At 41.7% G+C, this 26,163-nt stretch overlaps 2 protein-coding genes across 4 annotated transcripts in view; one reads left to right on the plus strand and one right to left on the minus strand.

The window, feature by feature from the left end:
* LOC126262607 (snurportin-1) overlaps positions 1 to 6,850 on the minus strand; it is a 79,035-nt gene extending 72,185 nt beyond the window's left edge. The window contains exon 1 of one of the 2 annotated variants that reach the window (XM_049959360.1): positions 6,651 to 6,850. In XM_049959360.1, coding sequence (XP_049815317.1) covers positions 6,651 to 6,769 — 119 coding nt within the window. In that variant the 5' untranslated portion in view covers positions 6,770 to 6,850. The remainder of the gene's footprint in view (positions 1 to 6,650) is intronic. The other variant, XM_049959359.1, reaches the window with a different exon arrangement.
* Positions 6,851 to 7,042: 192 nt separating this feature from the next.
* Positions 7,043 to 24,712, plus strand: LOC126262609 (RNA polymerase II transcriptional coactivator). Of its 2 annotated transcripts, none has more exons than XM_049959364.1 (4): positions 7,043 to 7,127; positions 7,271 to 7,337; positions 8,186 to 8,399; positions 24,442 to 24,712. In XM_049959364.1, the coding sequence occupies exons 2-4, from the start codon at positions 7,281 to 7,283 to the stop codon at positions 24,522 to 24,524; spliced, it is 354 nt and encodes a 117-aa protein (XP_049815321.1). In that variant the 5' UTR covers positions 7,043 to 7,127; positions 7,271 to 7,280; the 3' UTR covers positions 24,525 to 24,712. The 2 variants fall into 2 exon arrangements, with proteins under 2 accessions (XP_049815321.1, XP_049815319.1); XM_049959362.1 differs by having other exon boundaries at positions 7,050 to 7,143.
* The last annotated feature ends 1,451 nt before the right edge of the window (positions 24,713 to 26,163 follow it).

Below are 26,163 nucleotides of genomic sequence, written 5' to 3' on the forward strand. Positions count from 1 at the left end.
TCAGCACGAAGTTAAAAAATCAAGGCCATTTGAGTTGCATTTTCCATTTCCATGGAGACCAATTACTCCATTCCAGACACTGAAATCATTGCCAACCCGAGCATTGAAATCTCCAAGCAACAGGACTTTATCCGCAGAAGGAATGCCCTTAAGTACGTATTGGAGATCTTGGTAGAACTTGTACTTCTCTTCATCGGGAGATGGTAGTGTAGGTGCATAGACACTGATCAGTTGAAAGTATTTCTTAGATGTTAGTTGACGTCTGAGCATTATGATTCTGTCGCTGATGCCTTTTGGAAGTTCCATCAATGAACACGCCACTTTATTGCTTATGGCAAAGCCTACACCACTTCCCGCCCTTTCAGTAGATGGTTTCCCACTCCAGTAGTAGGTGTAACCTCCGAGCTGTTCACACAGCTCTCCGGAGTCACTAAGATGCGTTTCACTTAGGGTGGCAATGTCTATGTTATATCTAGCCAACACTCTAGCAATAAGTGCTGTCTTTCTCTCTGGACATTGATTATGGTCATTATCCAGTAACGAACGTTCCAAGTACCAGTCATAAGGTGTTTAATGCAAGTATTTCCTTTACTAGTTTTTTGACCGAAGATTTTGGTGAACAAGTGACTGCGGTTTGCCACTTGCACCGAGCTGATACAGGTTATGTTTAGGCTGCCTTTTCTAGGCTCCTCCCCGGATTAGGGAAGCAGAGCAATCCTAAATAGGGCTGTTTTGTCATCTGACGAGCTGCTGAACTAGTCCTCCCATCCCTGTCAAGTTCCAGAACAACCATCACCGTCTGACTGCCTAATGCGCAGAGCATCAACTAAAGTTCGGGCACACCAAACTGTTGCCTCACCACCAGTGCTCCATCACCACAGGACTTTTTTAAAAAGACTCGTAGCCCATGAAATTTTGCCGGAGTCATCTGCACGTGAATAGATTTAAGTGGACAAGCAGTTGCGCAGGTGCAGTACCTATAGTAACAAGGAACAGAATGTGGTATCAACACGGTGGGAGTCCAGCACATTTTTCGCTGATGGCTAGAAATGAGTTGCAGAGACAATTCTCAAATTGTTGGATTGGACCCGGAGGAGACGTGTTGTGGCCGGTTCGTTCGCCAGACTTTACGCCTCTGGATTTTTTTCTTGTGAGGATTCATAAAAGATATCATTTTTAAAGACATACCAACTACACCTTAAGATATGCGAGAGAGAATAGTCAGAGCATGTGCTTTGATAAGTACCAATGTGATAAGGAATACCACAAGATTGCAGCACTAAATAGACACGAATGGTCATCACTTCGAACACCTTCTGTAAATGGATGTTTGTGTCACCTTTGTTGACCTTACTCTTACACATCATTGGATTCATCTCAAAAGCCGGAGGGGGGGGGGGGGGGCGCTTCAAAAAAACTAACGTCATATTCCTACATGATTTAATCATGATCTACATCAAGTTTACTAAGCAACATCACAGATTGTTATGTTGTTTCCAGTGCTAGAAATCCATACCTGAGAGGGAAAAAGGCATATCTCCAATCATCAAAATTTCGATTTACAACTGTAAACTAACACTGCTTCATTTTTAGAAGAATGATACCTATTGTGCTCAAGACCAAGGTCGATTTAGGTAGAGTTAAATGGACAAGTACCCTTTTAACACTACAGAAATCATGAGCTGGAGTAGGGTTTCCTCCCTTCTTGCACAAATGAAGCAGTGTTAAATATTACAAATATGGTCCAAATTTGAAATTGCAGATACTGGACTTACACCATATCTTTCCAGTACAGAAATACTGCTTGTAAATGTGTGAATTTTTCCCAGAATATGATACCAAATGCCATAGGCCCAACAGAGCACTAATACACAAATAAAATAAATTTTGACAGCAGAGATTATTCTGGTGGTAAACAACAGTATTCTGCATCAATTACACTTGACAGTGGAATATGTCCTTTTTATATAACAAAGATGCTGTAACTTACCAAACGAGAAAGTGCTGGTATGTTGATAGACGCAATAAAACACACACACACACACACACACACACACACACACACACACACACACACACACAAATATTCAAGCTGTCGCAACCCAAGGTTGCTTCATCAGGAAAGAGGGAAGGAGAGGGAAAGACGAAAAGGATGTGGGTTTTAAGGTAGAGGGTAAGGAGTCATTCCAAACCCGGGAGCGCAAAGACTTACCTTAGGGAGGGAAAAAAGGTAAGTCTTTCCGCTCCCTGGATTTAAATGACTCCTCACCCTCTCCCTTAAAACCCACATCCTTTCGTCTTTCCCTTTCATTCCCTCTTTCCTGATGAAGCAACTTTGGGTTGCCAAAGCTTGAATATTTGTGTGTTTGCATGCTTTTTTATTGTGTCTATCAACATACCAGCACTTTTTCGTTTGGTGATGTTTTGACCCCTCTGCTGGGATCTTCTTCAGGATCTTGTGGTGTCCACTGTAGATTGGGCAATCAATATACAGTGAACCCCACAAGATACTGAAGAAGATCCCATCAGAGGTGTCAAAACATCAATTGGGGGGAAGAAATACGATGCAGCCCAATTTTAACTTCACTTACAACAGCCAAAAAGCCTGTAGAGCTACATCTAATGCTGCTGTTAAATCAAATGACACACTTACTGTGCCCAATTTCTCATTTAGTTCTGCAAGTGTCTCACACACCATCTGATATATGTTTTCAGATACTATAGCTGTCAGTAGTAGTGACAATGACTGCGAGGGGGGGCTTTGCCAGCTTTCACTATAAGTAGGGCACCAAGCAGAGGCACAGCAATCAACATGAACCACTGGCCGCTACGTCACATGTTGTGTCTGGATCTGTACAAAAGAATGGAGCAGGACTACAACTGAACGATTCAATTGTTTTCTGTGTTAATGATGATCTTTTCATCTCTGGTTATCTATTTTATGACTTTCTTTGCTTAGGGATTTGGTCATACATGGATTACTCTTTTTGTTGGTTTTACTGGCACACCTTGCGCTTCGTTTGATCTGTACACATCTACAAATACAACGTCACCAGTGTATATAGCATACATGTCTCTTTTATTAAATAAAGAGTGTATGACAACAGTAGGTATGGGGACAGATCATACACATTTGTCAATGATAGCTGTCACTGTGAAAACTATGGGATGTAATGTAAATGATTTAGTAAATAAAACTCTCATATAAGTGACATCATATTATCACAACGTGGCTATGTAGTTGACTTATTCTCCGTTTCCAGTGTACAGTGACAGAAAAAAAAAATTACTTTGGTTCCCTATTATTTCTTGAGATTATTATTATTTTTTGCTATAATATCGTAATTTCTGTGATTCTTTCAATATAATTGTAAGTGCACACATGCATGCACGCATACCCATGCACACAAAACAGAATTTAAAAAAGGGTGAGGAAAACATGAATAATCTCATTCTGCAAGTAGCATATCATCATCTTAGCAGACAATTGGGCATGGATGGCTATTGCTTCTAGAGTGGGCTTAACTTGCACTCTAGAGCTCGATCACTGAAAGTGTTTCATCGTACCAGTGTGCAAACTCCTCCATATGGCCTCTCAGTATTTACTCAGCTTTTGCAAAAGACAGGTAATTTCTGACATTACGAAGACAATGTCCTTCATATATCAACTCCTTTATAGCAACACATAATGGATAAATGGTCATAAGAAGAAAGTGCTCTGCTAGGTGGTGGTGATAATTTTTTGCTGTTCCACTGAACTAATGTGAAGGCAGCAATGATGGATGTTATTTTGCTGGTTGTTTCTGCACCTCCTGCGAGAATACTGTAATTACATGGGTTCCTCAACATTTAGAGTGGCAGAATGATCAGTTACAACAAATAGTTCCAATTTTGGTTTGAATTTTTCTCCTTTTTCTTTTTGTATGTGTGAGGTTTCAGTTCTTACTGGAATTAAGCAGTTTTAAATTCTGGATATGATGATGATTGGGCTGTCCTACAAATTTACACCTTTGGTTCTTTCAACTCCTAGCTAGTGTCAGGCCACAGATCTACTTTGCTCTGGGTGAGCTCCTTGGTTAGTGTCGCCCGACCTGGCAACTATGGACAAATTCTCTCCTAGTGCAGCTCCCTGCTGGTGCCATACGGCTGGAGGCTAAGTGTGGTTTATTCTATGGCTATGGCCAATATAACAGGATATAGGACATCTGAGTTTCAAATAGTATTAGATGGAGATTAGGCACAATGGTTGCAAAATTTGTTGTTAGGATGGAACTGTTCATACTACATTCTGGCATCAAAGCACAAAAGGCTATCAAATGTTTCATGTAACTGCATTTTTATTTCTTTCTTGGGTACAGGACTGACTGAACTTTTATGGTGCTGCCCTGGATAATTAACATAACATTTTAAGGTGTAGCAGAGGGTGAGCAAAGGCTGTTCACAGGAACTATCTTTATGTGGTGCTCTTCCACAATTTAAACAAATAGATTCATTCATGCAGCGACAGAACATATATCCAAAATGCATGTGCTGGAAACAACTCATCACTGGAGGAAGATGAGGTTCGACATACCATCTGTACATCATAACTAACATTTTGAGGTAGAATCCTCTCTTTAAAAGGAAGTATAAATGCACCCACATCTATCTGGTGACTGCCCTTTGGACCACTCTGTGTGACATGCCAAATGGACTTGTCACCATAGGTTGGCATGCAATTCATCGTCAGGCTGAAGTGTAAAATTTCCATGGAATATAATACCTTGATTCATATTCAGCTTTTTATACAGTGTGTTTCTGACTGGTATGTCTTACGGTGTATTGCTACTTCGAAATGCATACAACTGTGTAGTCTTTATCCTTTTGGTCAAGAGAGATCCATTTCTCGTCTCTTCTAATGCAGCTACTTCTTCAAACTTGTCCTCAATATGTTTTGCAAAGAATAGCGATTTTGTTGTTGTAAAAGTATTTCCACTGGTTCTAGAGCAGACCAGTACTATATGAACTGTTTAGTTCTATTTCCACCACTGTTACTCGTATTTGGTATGGGTGTCTCTCACTTGAGTGGTATTCTAGTACGGGTTGATGAGAGTTGGCATCCTGATCTGAGCTGCTGGAGTTTACTATCATGTGTGTGTGAGGTATGCTTGCTTATGTGAATGAATGGTGTGTGTGTCTCTTTCTTTTCCTGACAAAGGCTGTGGCCAAAAGCTTATGTTTAAGTGTCTTAATTGTGCCTGTCCATAACTTTGTGTGTCATCTTTATGATAGCAATCTATCTTTTTCTATGTTGTTAAGAAACTGTGCAGATCTATTGCATTTTCCCAGCATCCTATCAATGAACTCATGTCTGTCACATAGTTTACTTATGAGAGACTGAGTGATCATTTCATATGCCCACAAATTGTTACACTCAAGTATTCCTACGAGTTGACTGGTCCAAACTGTGACTCACTGATGTAGCTGTCCATTTAGTGAAGCACACAATTACACAATGCCAGTCTTTGACCACTTTGAAATCTTAGAAATTTCTGACTGAACATTTTTCAGATAGTGCTTCATAAAAGACGATTCACATGTGGAAGGAAAGGTCTGAGGTTGCTATTAATATACAACTTGAGCAGCAAAGGGCAAGACTGCTCCCTGTAGCAACTTCTACGTCAATCAATGGTTTTCTATTCACAATAACATGCTGCAGCTTTCCTGGCTAAGAAATGTCAGCACAGTCAAATTTCATCTGATGCCTCACATGATAGTAGTTTTGATAGTAAATGTTGCTGTGGTTGGGCAAGTCAAATGCTTTTCGGAAGTCAAGAAATGCTGCATCTACCCGATTGCTTTGATCCATGGTTTTAAGGATGTTATGAGAGAAAAATTTGAGTTGGGTTTCCCATAAATGATTTTTCATAGTTTCAGAACTAATCAAGGTGTACACTAATAAAAAAATAAAAATAAAAAAACAAGAAAAACTTAACCTAAACGTGTATTCACAATAATCTATTACTATATTGCTTAACAGTACTTGGGGTTACACCATCTAAATTTAGTCTAGTAAATGAGAAGGAAAGCTACTGCTTTGAAAAAATGTAGTATGCTTCCTTCACCATATTAAGTAGCTGCTGTTCATCTCTTATTGGTAGGTAAATAGTTACTTGGATCATATTGGTATTTTTCAATAATACTTACCTTCACCAGTAAAAACTGAGTTCTGTTTACAGAACATTCCTTGTACGCTGCTAATAGAATATTTAAATCCCTGAAACTACATAGTTAATCTGTTAAAAAAGTGGCTTATTACGTAAGTTTCTAATTTTCCACTGAACTTATTGCGATTCTCAATTTCTTTCTTTATATTAGATGGCAGCCTTTGGAATACCTTAGCACCAGAATACGTTACTCCACTCTGAACCCTAAACAAGAATGCAAAGTGTAGGCCTATAAATTATTTTCGTTTCTTGTACGGTATTGTGAGTGTGCAGTTCACAGTCTTACTGAAAGAAGTCTACGCACCCCCACTGGATTCACTAGACTAAGCTCTAATACTATACTAGTCATTGCACGTAAACAGCTGATGTAAACTGGCTGTGTTGGAACCACTTCTTCACGTCCAGACAAGTAATGTTTTGTGGTTAAAGAAACCATGAAAATACCTTTTCTGTTCATGTAATAACAGCTGTCGTCGTTCTTCTTGATCTTTAACTTTTGAGCGAGCCTTATAATAATCTGCGAATTCTGACGCGACTTTGGGTGATTGCGACTCCTTGTTCATACTGACCGCTTTCTCCCATACCAACAAACACTGAAAACTGAACTCAGAATCTCCAGCAGCCGAACTCACTTGGCGATAGTGTTTTATTTTTTCCATGATGACAATTTTGCAGCTATATGGAAAACTTGATTTTGTTTATTTTCATGTCCTTTCTCACGTAAATAATGCTTGTTTGGTACTTTTGCCTTTTATTTGCAAAATAACATGTAACAAGTTCAGAGACTTTTTGTAAAACCTAATAATATTTTCGATCCTTACTTCGGTCACTGTTGGCTACACTGTAAAACGGCCATCGTTTTCGTGGATTGCCGCCGATTGCGATTAGAGAGTAGAATATAGTTTCATCTTTCAAGTGAGAGTAAGTTGATATTGATGTAAGTAGGATTGTCAGAGGTGAATTGTACAGCCATTAAAATCACGTTTCAGAGTTTAAACATATTTTATGCTATGCTATGTTATATGTATGTATAATTTTGTCATTAATGTCATATTAACCTCCAGCTAAGGAAACATGCCCAAGAAGACTAAGGATGAAGATTCATCATCGTCAGATTCTGGCCCAGACGATGTGAGTAAAATTTTATGATCTATTGGGAGAAAGATAATGATTTAGAATTCATAAATGTTTTAGCCTAGACCTTTTTTTTGCCTACAATTCTCTGTGCACCATTCCTTGAACTAGATGTAGTACATCAGACCGTTGAGATCTGGGGAGGTGGGTTAAATAAAGAGCGTAAGACCGACACTGTTGTGCCGATATTGATTATATTAAAGATTTTAATAAATGATAAAGTAATGTGATATAAAATACGAGGTAAATAAATTGCGTTTTTAGAAGAAAGAACTTCAGATTTTTGTCCCACATGACGCTGTTTCTATGTGATAACGTTCAGTGTAGCTCTGTGTCGAGCAAGGTTTACTATCTTCGTCATGGTGAGCATTCAAATAAAGAAAGCGAAGTCATGTCACCACTCTGTATTACCGCACGGCACTCACTTTTTCGTTAATCTGTAATTTGTTGCTTTAAGTTTATTCCCCACTTATATCTTGCTAGTAGTGTACTGTAGTAATATGCTTAAAGAATTAGGATTGCAACATGTTTTTTTTATCTTATATTTATTTGAATTACTTTTAGTAGGAAGAGTATAAATTTCCTGTATCCACAGGAAAAAAGATTAATGTGGAATCTTAAGAAGTGTGTGTGTGTGTGTGTGTGTGTGTGTGTGTGTGTGTGGAGGGGCGGGGCAGGGTAGAGAGCCATTGCAGGCTACTTGAGGCAGCAATGATTAAATGGTACAAAAGGGTGAAGGAGATTTACATATCTCAACTTTAGCAACAGCTAAAGTAACAAACAGCTTTTGCTTTACTATGCATTTATCATATTGCCCACATGTAACATTTTTTCATTGTTTTTAGGTGAATCCACCACCATCTAAAAAGAGTAAGGGTGCCAGTTCAGCACCAAAAGGGAAAAGTGGTGGGGGAGGTGGTGGAGGCAGTGGTGATGATGAGCACAAGTGGCTGTTGGAAAAGAAGAGGTTTGTCACTGTGCGTGAATTTAGGGGCCAAGTTTATGTGGATATCAGAGAGTACTATGAAAATGATGGTGAACTAAAACCAGGAAAGAAAGGTTAGTCATGGAAACCTATTTATCTTAGTTTCTGTCGCTATATGTTCTTAAAGCATTAGGACACTCACAGGTTCTGTTTGTGCTTAGTGGAATTTGGGTAAAATGCAACACGTCTTTAAGATCATTACATTTAAAATATTACAATAATTCATACAGTTGTATGGGGCTGCAGGACTGGGTCGACAGAAGCGGCCGATCCCACGCGTTGGCTTTGACCCGTGACGTAAGGGTGTTGTCGTGTGTGACGTCATGATGGTGCGGAGTTTGGTTTGAGTGTGGCTGTCTCCAGTTCTGTTTTATCTTATTTTATTTACTTTTCTGATCTGTTCGTTCTATCTCGTGAGATTTTTAAAATTTAAAAACACTTATTACTTATTTTAATCATCTGTTTCCTCCAATTTCTGTTTTAGTTTATTATATTTATCTTTCTGATCTGTTCGTTCTATCCCGTGAGATTTTTTAAAAAAGACAAACACTAATCAGCTACTGAAGCATCTTTATATTCTATGGGTTGCAGGGGTTACGACCCCTGGGGAGGTGGGTAGGTATTCATGCATGGCTGTCTTCACTTACACGTTGTAGCTACGCAAGGCGCCTAAATTTGTTTATATTTAGTTTGCCCCCCACCCAAAACACCCCATTTCCCGCACTTGTCCCGTTAGTGTCATTAGGCTTCTTGTGGTAAGTGTGTGTGTGTTTGTTTTTGTTTCCGCCATATTTGTGACGTCATGGGTCAAAGCAGACGGGCGGGATCGGACGCTTCCGTATTTCCGCAGGACTTTGTTCAGAAACACCATGGATGAGAAAGTTTAGTATGTTTTCTGCAGTCAGTGTTGGTATTGATTGCATTAGAACTTGAAATTGTCAGAATCGCCATTAGATTTTATGGGGTACTGTAGTATCCTCTAACTTTGTTTTCTGGTTATTTTATCAGTGTTGAGTCATATGTTTGTTGGCTACATACTTTGCAGCTTGTAACCATATCGGATATTTAATGAAGTCTAAGATGTTATCCTCGTAGCACTTTCCATGCTAATTCATCTCAAATATATTCATGTAATATAGGTAGTTGATAACAGTAAGTTTAAATTTAGCTTGTAGTAGGCAGTTTGCACTGTGTGTACTTAATAAGCCTAGGTAAAAAATATCTTTTTGTTGGTCACCTAGTATCATTTCTTCACACTGCTCAATGATTTAAAAGCCTTGTTGAAGTATGTACCAATGAAGAGTAGTAAATTTTTTACAGGAATCCAGTGAAGAGCAGTGTTTCACAGGAATTCGTTGTACAGCATGCATGTACTTCTGTGTGCCATTACCTAATGAACTTTGTAGCTTCCATTATCTAAAATACCATCACAATAACAAAACTTGTCATCAAAACCTTTAACCACAGTGGATGAGTTAACGACTCCCCAGGTGCTGCGAATGTGTTTAAGTATGGTACCTGGGTTTTCCTGAACCGCTATTGACATGTTTACATGTGCTGTTTCACTGACTTCTCACTGTCGAGAATAAGTGCAGCGTAATTGGAAAGAATCAAGGGAGATTTGAAAACCTGAGAGCTTAAGTGTAGAAGGTAGTGCAAAATGCAAGATAGCGATTACTGGCAAAATGTTGCTCTAGAGTTAATAAGTGTGGAAAGCTAAATGCACTGTATGTGGTAAAGGTAAGAGGAAAAGGGACTGAACATAATTAAGGCCAGACGGGTGACGAGAACAAAGACATGTTGTAATGAGTTACCACTTCTGGAGTTCTGAGAAACTGGTGTCTGGGGGAAGAATCCACATTGCACTTTCGCTAAAACAGGCACTGAGGCCACGACTGTTGTGTTGCAGAGCATTATCTGTAACAGGATATTGGGTGCTGCCAGTATACCATATGCCCTCTGCTTATGCCCATTCATTATAACTAATAACTGGGTGGAAATGGGCAGTGTGTAGATACTGGTAACACAGTATCCTGTTGCAGAGCTTGCTCTACATAAGTCAATCTGTCGTGCCCACTTTACCACATGTGCCACCTGGAATTTTCTTCCATATGTGTGTGTTCTCCTACTGCCACTTGGTTTTTCTCCAACCAGTCAAATTGTCTTAAAAATTTAGTATTTTTATTGGAAGAATTTGTATGCCTTTTGAGTTGTGAAAAAAATCAAAACATTGAAAGCAGTCATGCAGAGTAATTTCATATTGCCAAAATTATTATTTTCGGTTCTAGCAGACAATTTAGATTTCATCAGTGAGAATGAAGGAATAGTGTAGCAGAATAAGGTGGCTGGTAGATGTGCAATGGGCAAGACACATATGGGGAGAGAAGTAGTGGTGGGGGTTATGGGCTGGTGCTGTAGGGGAAATGCCGAGTGCCAGAGGAGAAGTGCCGTTCTAAACTGAAGTCTGCGCTAAAGTTTTTTTGTAAATATTAAGTAGAAAACCTTCATGCTCACACTTGCATGGTGATCATTCAGAGAGATCTATTACTTCTGCTTTGGGTAGTATCTAAAAAGAATTCTGGTGAAAGTGCAACAAAACCAATGACTAACTTTAGTGTGGCTTGTTAACTTGTAACTTTTAGAAAAGCTACATGAGTGACAAATTCATTTATCTTGTTGCCCTTTTTTAAAACGCACAGCAAAGTTTACACAGTGTCATCTCACTAAAGTATTCTGCAGATGCAATTGTGAGAGTATTCTGAAACACTGGTTTATTAAGTAAGAAACTGAGGAAAAGGAAGGTCAGTAGCTTATGAAAAAGCATATCCTCAGAATAAAATGTACAGTAGGAGTTTCCCTTGTCAAACATAAACGGAAGAAAATATGGCATCAATATTTGGTCGTGTCACCTCACCTCCTCCTTTTAATGGTTCTTATCTTACTTCCAAAACTGAATTTCTGATGAGCGCATGTTTTTGAAAATCAAGCTGCGCACATATAAAACCAATTGATAACCATTAAAAGGACCGCAACTAATGTGAAATAATGGGTGTGTTGTAAGTTGTGGAGATTGTATACCTACAGTATGTAATACCAATTTGACTGATGGCCATAAGCTAGCCTTCTAATGTGGAAACTGATATGGGAAATAGAGATCAACAGTGAAAAACTGCATGTTTGTAGAGTTTTACTTGGCAGTGTACCCTTTCAGTCTAAAAAGCTTAAAGGCTGGATTAAGAAAACAGAATTTATGATGTTGGTTTTAATGCTTCAGGTATTAAACATTCTCCGCCACTTGAATACCATACACAGAATGTTCATACAATTGTGTGAAAATTGCAGAAAAATCCTTTGTGACATTCAACTTGTACATCATGTTTGCATTTTGTATGGCCTTGGGGAACCATCACAGCCCTATTTTGCACTTAGTGTTATGTTCATATTGATAAGTCTTGTTACCTGTGATTATTATTTTTGATTGTCTGCCTTTTGCATTTCAGTGGTCATGGCAGGTGTTGAGGTGCCATTGTATTTGTTCAGGTTTTAGGATATGTGGAAAAACTTTCACCCACTTTTCTCTTCAAAACATTTTGGAGATTTTGTGAAGCATTTATTAACAAATCTGACAGTAAGAGCTGAACTCTCCCCCACAAGGGACATGAGGGAAGGCCCAGGCAGCTGTCCACATACAGCAGGCTGTATGTGTGTTGTAGGGTTTATCCTAATTTCTACTCTTTGACTATTCCAACCAAGATTCATTCAGGGCCCCAAATAACAGAAGTAACAGGTGTCTGGAAACAATAGTGAGTGTTTTAACCTTGTAATTAGGTGAGGTTTTCCATAAAAATTTGCATGTAATTATTTTGGCACACATGACAGTTGTGAGGGTGAAATTACATAACTTTAACTAATGGATGCTCAGACAGTGATTCTGTGACTTTTCACAACTTATACTGAGGCAAGGCCATGCTGACATGGGAAACCTTGTACCTTCAATCATTTCAAGGATGATAATGGCCTGCAGGCTGAGGTTAACATACTGTCTGTTTCTCATGATCTTTCACAATATTTTTTTCTAGTACCCAACCTATAGAGCAATTACATTGATGGGGTTAGAGGCATGGTAGTGACAGTGGATGTGACTCAGTGGGTATTGTATTGTGATAATGCCAGTTGGTAGCATGTGCTACAGTGTGTTTGCTCACAAGTGATACAATTTACAAAAGGCATCAGATTGGTGATTAAAGTGAAATGTGAGTGAACTGACAGGTTAGTGTCCGTGGTGGTAAATCCACAACATTGACTGGTGAAGATTATTTCTTTGCTCGTTAGAGTGACTAGGTATGTTTGGGACACAAGATTCCAGCCTGAATGAATGAAGGTGCAAACTGTGACTGGGGTACTGTTTAAATAATGCCGTTACTATGTGGCTTAAACTACTGGTTCCTATATCTTGATTATTACACATGGGCAAGGTGGCATAGTAACTTCCATTGAAATGACAGCAAGCACTTGATGAGATACATGGGTGCAAAAATTACATCAGTGCACAAGTGCTACTTAGTGCATACAATGCTCGAGATGAATAAAGGTCTATCTTTACTGATAATTAAATCATGAGCTTGCTGAAGAATGTCAGTGTGAATCCCAAACGCATTGTATCTAACTGCTGAAGGTGGCAGAGTGCACCTAGTGATTGGGTGGAGAGAATTAGAAATCAAATTGTGCTCAGTACAAAAACTGTCAAGTTTCTGCATAACTTGTGATTAGGACTGGAGTTATGGTGTTCACTGCAGTTGAAATTGCAATTACTGGTCTGAAACTTAGAGTTTAATGCAGCAAAATGTTTTGTTGAAACGCAAGATGTGTGTATGGATGTGGTATCTAGAAAAATTTCATACACAATATGAAAAAGGTATAGCAGGTGCAGGACAGACATAAAAGTTATCAGTTCAAGGGCTGTGAACATTAGCCCAACCCACAAGGTAATCCAGCACATTGGCCATTTATGCAGAGCTTCCAGAGGTTCGTGCGAAAGGTTGTGGTAAAATATACTGTGGAGATATGTGCAAGTTGTGTGTAAGTTAGCTATTGAAATTGAAGCTTGCAGTAGCATGCCCAAAATATTAAAGATGACAGCAATTGTTTCGTAATTAGTAGTGTTGGTGTGTCAGATAATCATGGAGGTTTCTAAGGAAGTGGAATTGGGACAATTTGTAGGGCATAGTGTCAGAATCTGTCATGCATACATACCAGAAAAAGGTGGTACAGTAACTTCCAAATGTAGCAGAGATTTCACTCACAACAAGGGAATGGATGTAGATTGTTCCTTGCAAAGGGGAAAGGGATATGACAGTATGTGCAGGAGTATTACCAATACAAAATCAAAATACATCAAAAACAAAGAAATTAAAGTGCCAATTCCAAAGTACAAAGTCCTCATAGTAAGTCACTTAATAAAAGTAACAAAAGGGCAACACACCTAACAAAGTTGCCAGCAGATATGAAGGTGACAAGCCCTTAATTTCAGTAGTATCTATAAAAGATTACCCTAGACAAAAAAATCAAGCTAAAAGCCAGGGAGGTATTTTGGTACTCAACGTCAGTAGCAAAATTTCGTAAACATGCCCTGTAAGGCCAAACATACAATAAATGAAAAGTGCCAGTTTGCTTTTGTTCTACAATATATTGTAGAACAATAGCAAACTGGTGTCTTTCATTTATTATGATGATGTTCTACCAAGAACTGACGGAAGATTCTGTTAACCAAACATACACTGTAGGACATAAATGTATAGTAAGCCAAATAATCAGAGAGAGAATAACTTTTATAACTAAGTAGTGCAAAGTGTAGTCGTATTGTACACAACATACGTAATAATCTACGTGGCAGTGGCATATCAGGATCTCACTGGCTCTGGTAACCTAGGGAGGCAGGAACCGTTCTTGTAGATGTAATATTTGTAAATTAAACACTATCTTTTCATAACGTATAAAAAGGCAGTAAGATATTTTTCACTTCTTTATTCTCAGATTCTTCCATGTTGTAGCTAGCTGCTGCAGCATTTGTCAGTGTAAATTAAATAAATATTGATATAACATTTAATGTCTTGAATGGTAAAAGAATTGAAAACTCTCAAAGATCATGAAGTGTGAATGTCAAAGCAGTAAATCATATCTAGTGGTTTGTTCTTGAAGTATTAGAAGTAATAACTTGTAGTAATGTAAGGTAACAGTGATTTTTGGATAAGTGGCAGATAAGGTAAAATTGTTGTAGAAGAGTAATATTAAGGATTTTCAGTGTAATGTGTGAATGTGACAGCTCTAGAGTTCAGATTTTAATCAGTGTAGACATGATTGGGATGTTTGTGGATGTTGAGAAAGATTGTTATAGCAGTAATGCAGCTGTGACCAGACTTGCAAACAGTGTTCAGTGATCCAGTACAAGCAGTTGGTAGGGTTCACACAGTGTTACCACTCGGGTTCCACTGCAGCTGTATGCTTTAAACTGTGTGGTGAGGTGACATCGTACGTGTGGACATGTGTAATGGTTGTTGTACCAGTAGGCAAGTGATATTTAGGAACTTCGCTCGATGTTAAATATACTCCAACATGGTTCTCCATTAAGGACTTCCTGATAAAAAAAAAAGAAAAAAACCACTACCCAATGTGACTAAATGAACTTGATATCAAGACTATTACTAAAATGTGGCTAAATTTGGTTCAAAGTACGTATTCGTAATTTAATGCATATTTCCTCCTTCACATGCTGGCGGTACATAAATAAACACGTCTCTGACAGCGTGTGTCGCCAAATACATGCCTTATGTCAGAGTAAAGCTGGGTTACTCAAGTGATGGACTTCCAATATTCCAGTAAAGTGCGAGGTACGTGAGTAACTAAGGAAGTGTGCAGCGAAATTGGCCAAGTGACCCTATAGGTACACTTGCACTCAACAGGCTCATTTAATAAATGGAATCTGAAATTCCCTGTACAACATACAGTTTAGTGATCAGATCTCTCGCGCAAGTCTTAGCACATGGCTAAGTTTAAAGTCAAAGAAGTAAAAGGTTACTCTGCAAAGCCAAAAAAGGTGTGAAAATATTATTGTAGAAAATACAATAACAAAGGATGAAGTTAGAATACTCATATGCCTGGTTTACTTAACAGACAAAAAAATATGATGGCAGATACAGGGCGAATTAATGCGAAAATATTAATGCAACAGGCATAGTGGTTACTGGAAATACTGTGAATGAACTACAGGCTCCAGCTGTCGTGAAGTCAGCTGGGCTGTTAAGGTTGTGTAAGTAAGGGGTGTGTGTGTGTGTGTGTGTGTGTGTGTGTGTGTGTGTGTGTGTGATGTTTCCTTGCATGTTTTGTGCTGTGATTCAAAAACTCCCTATTTGCACTGTAACCAGCTGGTTTTTCTTGATAGACCAGTGGACCATAATTGCCACAGTGCTTAGACAGGTGACCAGCAGGAAGGTAGACAGTGTTTCGTAACAGCTGTGTTCCTATGACATCTAGCACAATTCAGATTTCCTCATAAATTTTGTGGCAACGTTACTGTTTTGTGTGGTGACAACATTATAACAACACTTTTCACAGTGAATTCTCCCTCTTCATTTTTATGAAACATAATGCATTGATACTGCTGAAAATATATTGCTCCCATAATCCTTCTGAATTAAAGTTTAATAAATTTCCTATAATTGTCATGTTATATGACCTCAGTAAACATATCAAAACACCTTTAGTACTTACCACATACTAAACTTATAATTAAGACAATGGATTTCATTACAGGTTTAAATTCACTTAAATGATAGTGTATATTGAGAATACCAGTGTGTTTGTGATGTCAGCAAAACATTCAACATAGTTTTAAACTTAAGGGACTGGAAAGGCAAGATCTTGAAAAATGGTTCTTAACCTTTTCAAAGAGAGGGACCATTGGCAGCTAAGTACAGGCAGTTTAATAACAGATAATGCAACTTTGTATCAAATGTATATCCAATGCTTTTGCATGGGAAATACACAGATTAACTGTCAAGAAACCCATGGAAGGAATTGCCCATAATGGGACTAACCATGAAAATTAAGTTGCTAATTCATTCGATGAATTTCAGGACACAGAATAAAATGACGCATAGTGTACATGAATATCAATAAAACATGATACATAGTTTTGGCTACCTGGAATTCTGATGCGGGCTTGAGAACATTACTACCCTATGTTGTTTTTTAGGAATGTTGGTATAACACCAGGATATGCGGTTTCGGGGAAACACAAATTACAGGCCTGTCTTTCTGTTTTTCATGCCAGTTTAGGTACAGGGATTGGTGTCCGCAGCGTCAAAGACTGTATTGCATTGAAGGTGAAAGGGATGGCAGCTATATATGGTGATGCGGCATTGTGGCCGGTGTTGTGGAAGATTGTGTCACGGTGGCAGCACCACGACATTGGCATGTGAAACCTCGACTAGTATGTGGTAACAGTGGTACAGATGAGAGGTCGCTAATGGCAACTGTGGAATCTGTACAGAGGAAATGTACTACAGAGACTGCATGGAGTCTGACCGCACTTACTATGGATGCTTGGGGTGCCGAAATCAAGAACATGCAACTCACATGCTAAAATAACGCCCCACGGGCAGTAAAGTTAAACTGCTACTGCTCCATCCAAGTTTGGTGTTGACCTGTAACTAAAGAGTGCAACTAATGATTGACGTCACCTGTCCATGGCTGGTCGAGCAGTCTTCTTTATGGAGGAAGGGCAAGGGGTAGAATGACATAGAACTCTATTTGTTACCATGGCTCAAGATTTATTGTATTTTTATCAAAGTATAGACATAGAGATCAGAGTAGTAGTGGAAGGCGTGCTGTGAGCCAATAAAGGTGAACGGATAAGTGGAGGAACCTTGCCTTACCAGATGTTGAGACGAAGTTGCCCCACACGGCCTATCTGGTGCTCATGATTGTTTGGCATACCTACTGTGGTGGTTTGAACTGATCAGAACTAGTGGTTTTCGCAACAGGTGTCCTGCTTGTAAACTGCTGACAGAAAGTAATGCAGCTAGGCAGCTAACAAACTCAGTGGCTAGCTGCAGTTGAGAATGAAATAAGACTTAGAATAAAATTCAACAAGAATTGTTTCCTATTAAACCCAGTGCTGCACACTTAATATTTTTTAATTTTCTTGTACGGAAGTTGTACACTTAAAGAATTTTTCTCTCTGTAATCTTTCTTTGTGCAAAAATATACCTAGCTTTTAATTCAAACAATGGAAACTCCAGGTAGGAATATCAGCAATTTAGGAAAACACAGATTGCTACTTATCGTAGGGAAGACGTGGTAAGTTGCAGAAAGGCACAATTAAGACACTTACATAAAGCTTTTGGGCACAGCCTTCGTCTGACACACAGAGACACAGACACACAGAGACACAGAGACACAGACACACAGAGACACAGACACACAGAGACACAGACACACAGAGACACAGACACACAGAGACACAGACACACAGAGACACAGACACACAGAGACACAGACACACAGAGACACAGACACACAGAGACACAGAGACACAGACACACAGAGACACAGACACACAGAGACACAGAGACACAGACACACAGAGACACAGACACACAGAGACACAGACACACAGAGACACAGACACACAGAGACACAGACACACAGACACACAGAGACACAGACACACAGAGACACAGACACACAGAGACACAGACACACAGAGACACAGACACACAGAGACACAGACACACAGAGACACAGACACACAGAGACACAGACACACAGAGACACAGACACACAGAGACACAGACACACAGAGACACAGACACACAGAGACACAGACACACAGAGACACAGACACACAGAGACACAGACACACAGAGACACAGACACACAGAGACACAGACACACAGAGACACAGACACACAGAGACACAGACACACAGAGACACAGACACACAGAGACACAGACACACAGAGACACAGACACACAGAGACACAGACACACAGAGACACAGACACACAGAGACACAGACACACAGAGACACAGACACACAGAGACACAGACACACAGAGACACAGACACACAGAGACACAGACACACAGAGACACAGACACACAGAGACACAGAGACACAGAGACACAGAGACACAGAGACACAGAGACACAGAGACACAGACACACAGAGACACAGACACACAGAGACACAGACACACAGAGACACAGACACACAGAGACACAGAGACACAGAGACACAGAGACACAGAGACACAGAGACACAGAGACACAGAGACACAGAGACACAGAGACACAGAGACACAGAGACACAGAGACACAGAGACACAGAGACACAGAGACACAGAGACACAGAGACACAGAGACACAGAGACACAGACACACAGAGACACAGAGACACAGAGACACAGAGACACAGACACACAGAGACACAGACACACAGAGACACAGACACACAGAGACACAGACACACAGAGACACAGACACACAGAGACACAGACACACAGAGACACAGACACACAGAGACACAGACACACAGAGACACAGACACACAGAGACACAGACACACAGAGACACAGACACACAGAGACACAGACACACAGAGACACAGACACACAGAGACACAGACACACAGAGACACAGACACACAGAGACACAGACACACAGAGACACAGACACACAGAGACACAGACACACAGAGACACAGACACACAGAGACACAGACACACAGAGACACAGACACACAGAGACACAGACACACAGAGACACAGACACACAGAGACACAGACACACAGAGACACAGACACACAGAGACACAGACACACACACAGAGACACAGACACACAGAGACACAGACACACACACAGAGACACAGACACACACACAGAGACACAGACACACACACAGAGACACAGACACACACACAGAGACACAGACACACACACAGAGACACAGACACACACACAGAGACACAGACACACACACAGAGACACAGACACACACACAGAGACACAGACACACACACAGAGACACAGACACACACACAGAGACACAGACACACACACAGAGACACAGACACACACACAGAGACACAGACACACAGAGACACAGACACACAGAGACACAGACACACAGAGACACAGACACACAGAGACACAGACACACAGAGACACAGACACACAGAGACACAGACACACAGAGACACAGACACACAGAGACACAGACACACAGAGACACAGACACACAGAGACACAGACACACAGAGACACAGACACACAGAGACACAGACACACAGAGACACAGACACACAGAGACACAGACACACAGAGACACAGACACACAGAGACACAGACACACAGAGACACAGACACACAGAGACACAGACACACAGAGACACAGACACACAGAGACACAGAGACACAGAGACACAGAGACACAGACACACAGAGACACAGACACACAGAGACACAGACACACAGAGACACAGACACACAGAGACACAGACACACAGAGACACAGACACACAGAGACACAGACACACAGAGACACAGACACACAGAGACACAGACACACAGAGACACAGACACACAGAGACACAGACACACAGAGACACAGACACACAGAGACACAGACACACAGAGACACAGACACACAGAGACACAGACACACAGAGACACAGACACACAGAGACACAGACACACAGAGACACAGACACACAGAGACACAGACACACAGAGACACAGACACACAGAGACACAGACACACAGAGACACAGACACACAGAGACACAGACACACAGAGACACAGACACACAGAGACACAGACACACAGAGACACAGACACACAGAGACACAGACACACAGAGACACAGACACACAGAGACACAGACACACAGAGACACAGACACACAGAGACACAGACACACAGAGACACAGACACACAGAGACACAGACACACAGAGACACAGACACACAGAGACACAGACACACAGAGACACAGACGCACAGAGACACAGACGCACAGAGACACAGACGCACAGAGACACAGACGCACAGACGCACAGACGCACAGACGCACAGACGCACAGACGCACAGACGCACAGAGACACAGACGCACAGAGACACAGACGCACAGAGACACAGACGCACAGAGACACAGACGCACAGAGACACAGACGCACAGAGACACAGACGCACAGAGACACAGACGCACAGAGACACAGACGCACAGACACAGACGCACAGACACACACAGACGCACAGACACACACAGACGCACAGACACACACAGACGCACAGACACACACAGACACACACAGACACACACAGACACACACAGACACACACAGACACACACAGACACACACAGACACACACAGACACACACAGACACACAGACACACAGACACACACAGACACACACAGACACACAGACACACAGACACAGGAATGCAGGTATTGTGGGGGTTGCAAGCAACAGTCGGAAGAGGATGGGGAAGGGAGAGGGATAGTAGTCTACAGATGAGGAGAGACGAACACTGTCTGGTTGAGTGTGCAGGGTCTAAACTGCCACCAGGTGGAGTGTCAGGAGTTGTGGGGCAGAGGTGGAGAAAAAAAGGAGTGGGGGGGAAGAGAGAAGATGGGTGGATATGCTGGCAGAGGACTGCAAATAAAGTGTGGGAGATGAGAATGGGCATTCAGACAGGCACTGTATCACGGATTTAGTTCGTAAACAGATCTAACGTGCCATTTCCTCCTCACACCCCCAATCATCACACCACCCCCAAGAACCATCCACAGAGGAGTGCCCCCTTCATCACCCAGTACCACTCCAGCCTGGAACAACTGAAACCCATCCATCATGAGTTCTTTGATTACCTATCATCATGCCCCTGAAATGAGGGACATGCTAGCCAATATACACTCCTGGAAATTGAAATAAGAACACCGTGAATTCATTGTCCCAGGAAGGGGAAACTTTATTGACACATTCCTGAGGTCAGATACATCACATGATCACACTGACAGAACCACAGGCACATAGACACAGGCAACAGAGCATGCACAATGTCGGCACTAGTACAGTGTATATCCACCTTTCGCAGCAATGCAGGCTGCTATTCTCCCATGGAGACGATCGTAGAGATGCTGGATGTAGTCCTGTGGAACGGCTTGCCATGCCATTTCCACCTGGCGCATCAGTTGGACCAGCGTTCGTGCTGGACGTGCAGACCGCGTGAGACGACGCTTCATCCAGTCCCAAACATGCTCAATGGGGGACAGATCCGGAGATCTTGCTGGCCAGGGTAGTTGACTTACACCTTCTAGAGCACGTTGGGTGGCACGGGATACATGCAGACGTGCATTGTCCTGTTGGAACAGCAAGTTCCCTTGCCGGTCTAGGGATGGTAGAACGGTGGGTTCGATGACGGTTTGGATGTACCGTGCACTATTCAGTGTCCCCTCGACGATCACCAGTGGTGTACGGCCAGTGTAGGAGATCGCTCCCCACACCATGATGCCGGGTGTTGGCCCTGTGTGCCTCGGTCGTATGCAGTCCTGATTGTGGCGCTCACCTGCACGGCGCCAAACACGCATACGACCATCATTGGCACCTAGGCAGAAGCGACTCTCATCGCTGAAGACGACACGTCTCCATTCGTCCCTCCATTCACGCCTGTCGCGACACCACTGGAGGCGGGCTGCACGATGTTGGGGCGTGAGCGGAAGACGGCCTAACGGTGTGCGGGACCGTAGCCCAGCTTCATGGAGACGGTTGCGAATGGTCCTCGCCGATACCCCAGGAGCAACAGTGTCCCTAATTTGCTGGGAAGTGGCGGTGCGGTCCCCTACGGCACTGCGTAGGATCCTACGGTCTTGGCGTGCATCCGTGCGTCGCTGCGGTCCGGTCCCAGGTCGACGGGCACGTGCACCTTCCGCCGACCACTGGCGACAACATCGATGTACTGTGGAGACCTCACGCCCCACGTGTTGAGCAATTCGGCGGTACGTCCACCCGGCCTCCCGCATGCCCACTATACGCCCTCGCTCAAAGTCCGTCAACTGCACATACGGTTCACGTCCACGCTGTCGCGGCATGCTACCAGTGTTAAAGACTGCGATGGAGCTCCGTATGCCACGGCAAACTGGCTGACACTGACGGCGGCAGTGCACAAATGCTGCGCAGCTAGCGCCATTCGACGGCCAACACCGCGGTTCCTGGTGTGTCCGCTGTGCCGTGCGTGTGATCATTGCTTATACAGCCCTCTCGCAGTGTCCGGAGCAAGTATGGTGGGTCTGACACACCGGTGTCAATGTGTTCTTTTTTCCATTTCCAGGAGTGTGCTTCCCACCCCTCCTAAAGTTGTTCTGTTGCCAGCCCAACCTCATCATCATCATCTTAGCCTAGTCCATCCCTGTGCCTCTACCAATCCCAACCCCTTGCCACAAGGATCATATCCCTGGGGAAGACCCAGGTGGAAAACATTCCCAATCCACCTTCCCAACACTTCTATTCCAGTCCTGTTACAGGTTTATCCTACTCAATCAGGGGCCAGACTGTCTGTGAGAGCACCCATATCATTTACTAGCTCTACTGCAATTGTTGCACAGCTTTTTACATGGTTGACTACCAGCCAGCTGTCCACCAGGATGAATGGCCACTGCCAAGCTGTGGCCAAGAGGAAAGTAGACCACCCTGTGGCACAACATGCAGCCGAACATCACACACTTAATTTCAGTTGCTGCTTTACTACCTGAGCCATCTGGATCGTCCCCTCCACCACCAGCTTTTCAAAAATGCACAGATGGGAGTTATCCTTTGAGTACATTCTCTACTCCCATGATTACTCTGGCCTCAACCTAAGGTAACATACTGTCCCCACACCCTTCACCCAACAGTTTCTGTTCCCTCTGATTTAGCATTTCCTAGCCATTCTCATCTCCCGCCCTGTTCATTTGCAGCCCTGTGCCAATGCATCCACCTGTCTTTAGTCTTTCCCCACTCCTCTCCTTTTTTTTTCCCCTCCGCCCTGCCCCACAATCTACTGATGCTGCGCCTGTTGGTAAACTAGTCCGTGCACACTCTACCAGACTGTTCATCCCTCTCCCCACTTGTACACTATCACTTCCCCTTCCCCACCCCCTCCAGATCGTATGTGATAGTTGCATTCTGGCCCGAGATGCTGGAGTTGGCAGTTGTGTGTGAGGTGTGCTTGCTTGTGTGTGACAATGGTGTCTTTCTTTACTGATGGAGGCTGTGGCTGAAAGCTTTACGTAAGTGTCTTTTAATTGTGCCTGTCTGCAACATGACTTGTGTAGCTTATAATTCTTTTTCTTCTTTAATGCACTTGTCATGATACTCATGTAGGATGTCATTTAACTTCCCTTCCAACGTATTTTCACATCTGAAGTTGTACTTTTTGTTCTTGACTTTATTCGCTAATAGAAGACTGAATGTTTATAAGAAGAAATCTAGTGTTGCATTGAGATATTTGTATTTTCAAATTCTGTGATTGCTTTGAGCTTTCCTCCTCCTGAGAATTGTTTAAGTGTTCTTATGTTTTTGCTATAGGGTTTCATGTACTTTTGAATAGGTAAGAATGGTTATACTTCATAAAGGCTGAATTTGTGTTTCATTAGTGGCTGTTTCTTGTGATTAATTTACAGATCTAAGTTCTTCCAAACGTAAATTAGAACTGTGGTCATCATTTTTTTTACTTGCTACTGTTAGTTTTTTATACTGTATTGAAATGGGCTGTTTTTTTGATGAGATGGACAATAGTATCCAGCATACTTTTTGAGAAGCAGTTATGGTTTGAGTCCATTTGTGAGCAAGCATTTGATGTGCATTAGGAAATGTTAATTTTGTTTACTGTAATGGGGCACCTATCACTTAATTATTCAGGAATGAAGTTGTCAGTATGGATTTAGTTTTCTTAATAAACTTTCAGTGTTATGCTTTAATGAAAATGATTACTACTCTCTCTCTCCTTCCTGTTAATTGTTAATTTGTTGACTATTAAATACAAAATTACCAAAGTGTTCCTTTTCTCTACAGGAATTAGCCTGACAGCAAGTGCTTGGCGGAAATTGCTGTCCTTGTCCGATGACATAGATGAAGCCCTGAAGCAGATGTGCTAGTTCTTGCCACTGCACACAATGATTTTGCTATGATACATCTATTAATTGTTGACCATTGTGATTGATGTGTGGTCTGGATAATAATGTAATCTTTTTAAAAAAACAATTTGTTATATAATGTGTGTGGGCTGTATTGAACTTGTGTGTTTCTCTTTTAATGTGAACTGATTTATGTGAAATAAATGTATTACCTTAACAGCTGTCTGTAATGTGTCATCACTCCTATACCTAATATGCCAGGATGTAAGAATGCAGTTTAGCAACTGTTGACTCTGGAGCAGCAGGTGCGCTCATTAAGAAACAGTTGAATTTGTATCTTGAAATTTTCTTTGAATTCCTTCTTCAAAAGTCTTGTGGAAAATGGAGGAAAGGTTTAATACAGAGATGGAAAAGAAACTGAGGTAACAAGAGGCTGATACAAGCAGGAACACAGGATTACAAAGCAACAGTTGATTCTGCCATTTCAAAGAGGGCTACTTTGAACTGTTTTTGACTCTCAGGTAAACCATTGTTCATGGAAGGCTGCTTTATGATTACTACAATGCAGGAAATCTAAGAAAGTATATGTGACATTTAATATTTTTTATCTTACAGTATTCCATTGTTTCATAATACAATACAATACAATGCAATGCACAGTGCGACAGTATGGATTGTAGACAAATGTCTATTCTTTAATTGGTATTGTCACATAGAAGTAATCATGATTTTTATCAATGTTTGGCTATCTTGCTTCCCTCGTGTTATCCTTACCCTCTAGATAAACACTGGCACAAGAACTATCTACATCTACATTTATACTGCACAAGCCACCCAACGGTGTGTGGCGGAGGGCACTTTACGTGCCACTGTCATTACCTCCCTTTTCTGTTCCAGTCACGTACGGTTCGCGGGAAGGATGACTGTCTGAAAGCCTCTGTGCGCGCTCGAATCTCTCTAATTTTACATTCGTGATCTCCTCAGGAGGTATAAGTAGGGGAAAGCAATATATTCAATAACTCATCCAGAAACGCACCCTCTCGAAGCCTGGCGAGCAAGCTACACCGCGATGCAGAGTGCCTCTCTTGCAGAGTCTGCCACTTGAGTTTGCTAAACATCTCCGTAACGCTATCACGGTTACCAAATAACCCTGTGACGAAACGCGCCGCTCTTCTTTGGATCTTCTCTATCTGCTCTGTGAACCTGATCTGGTATGGATCCCACACTGATGAAGAATACTAAAGTATAGGTTGAAAGAGTGTTTTGTAAGCCACCTCCTTTGTTGGTGGACTACATTTTCTAAGGACTCCCCCAATGAATCTCAACCTGGTACCCGCCTCGTTTCGCACTCATACTCCCAGATATTTTACAGAAGTAACTGCTACCAGTGTTTTTTCCGCTATCATATAATCATACAATAAAGGATCCTTCTCTCTATGTTCTCGCAATACATTACATTCGTCTATGTTAAGGATCAGTTGCCACTCCCTGCACCAAGTGACTGTCTGCTGCATATCTTCCTGCATTTCGCTACTATTTTCTAATGCTGCAACTTCTATGTATACTACAGCATCATCTGTGAAAAGCCGCATGGAACTTCAGACACTATCTGCCAGGTCATTTATATATATTGCGAAAAGCAATGGTCCAATAACACTCC

Source organism: Schistocerca nitens, chromosome 6 (genome assembly GCF_023898315.1).
Source record: "Schistocerca nitens isolate TAMUIC-IGC-003100 chromosome 6, iqSchNite1.1, whole genome shotgun sequence".
In the NCBI taxonomy this organism is placed as follows: domain Eukaryota; kingdom Metazoa; phylum Arthropoda; class Insecta; order Orthoptera; family Acrididae; genus Schistocerca; species Schistocerca nitens.

What these genes read in the sequence shown, in the direction of transcription:
- LOC126262609 (XM_049959364.1), top strand. Translation starts at nt 7,281, where the DNA reads ATGCCCAAGAAGACTAAGGATGAAGATTCATCATCGTCAGATTCTGGC. An exon ending in CAGATTCTGGCCCAGACGAT is followed by an intron (nt 7,338 to 8,185) that starts GTGAGTAAAATT and finishes CATTGTTTTTAG; the next exon opens with GTGAATCCACCACCATCTAA. An exon ending in ACTAAAACCAGGAAAGAAAG is followed by an intron (nt 8,400 to 24,441) that starts GTTAGTCATGGA and finishes TTTTCTCTACAG; the next exon opens with GAATTAGCCTGACAGCAAGT.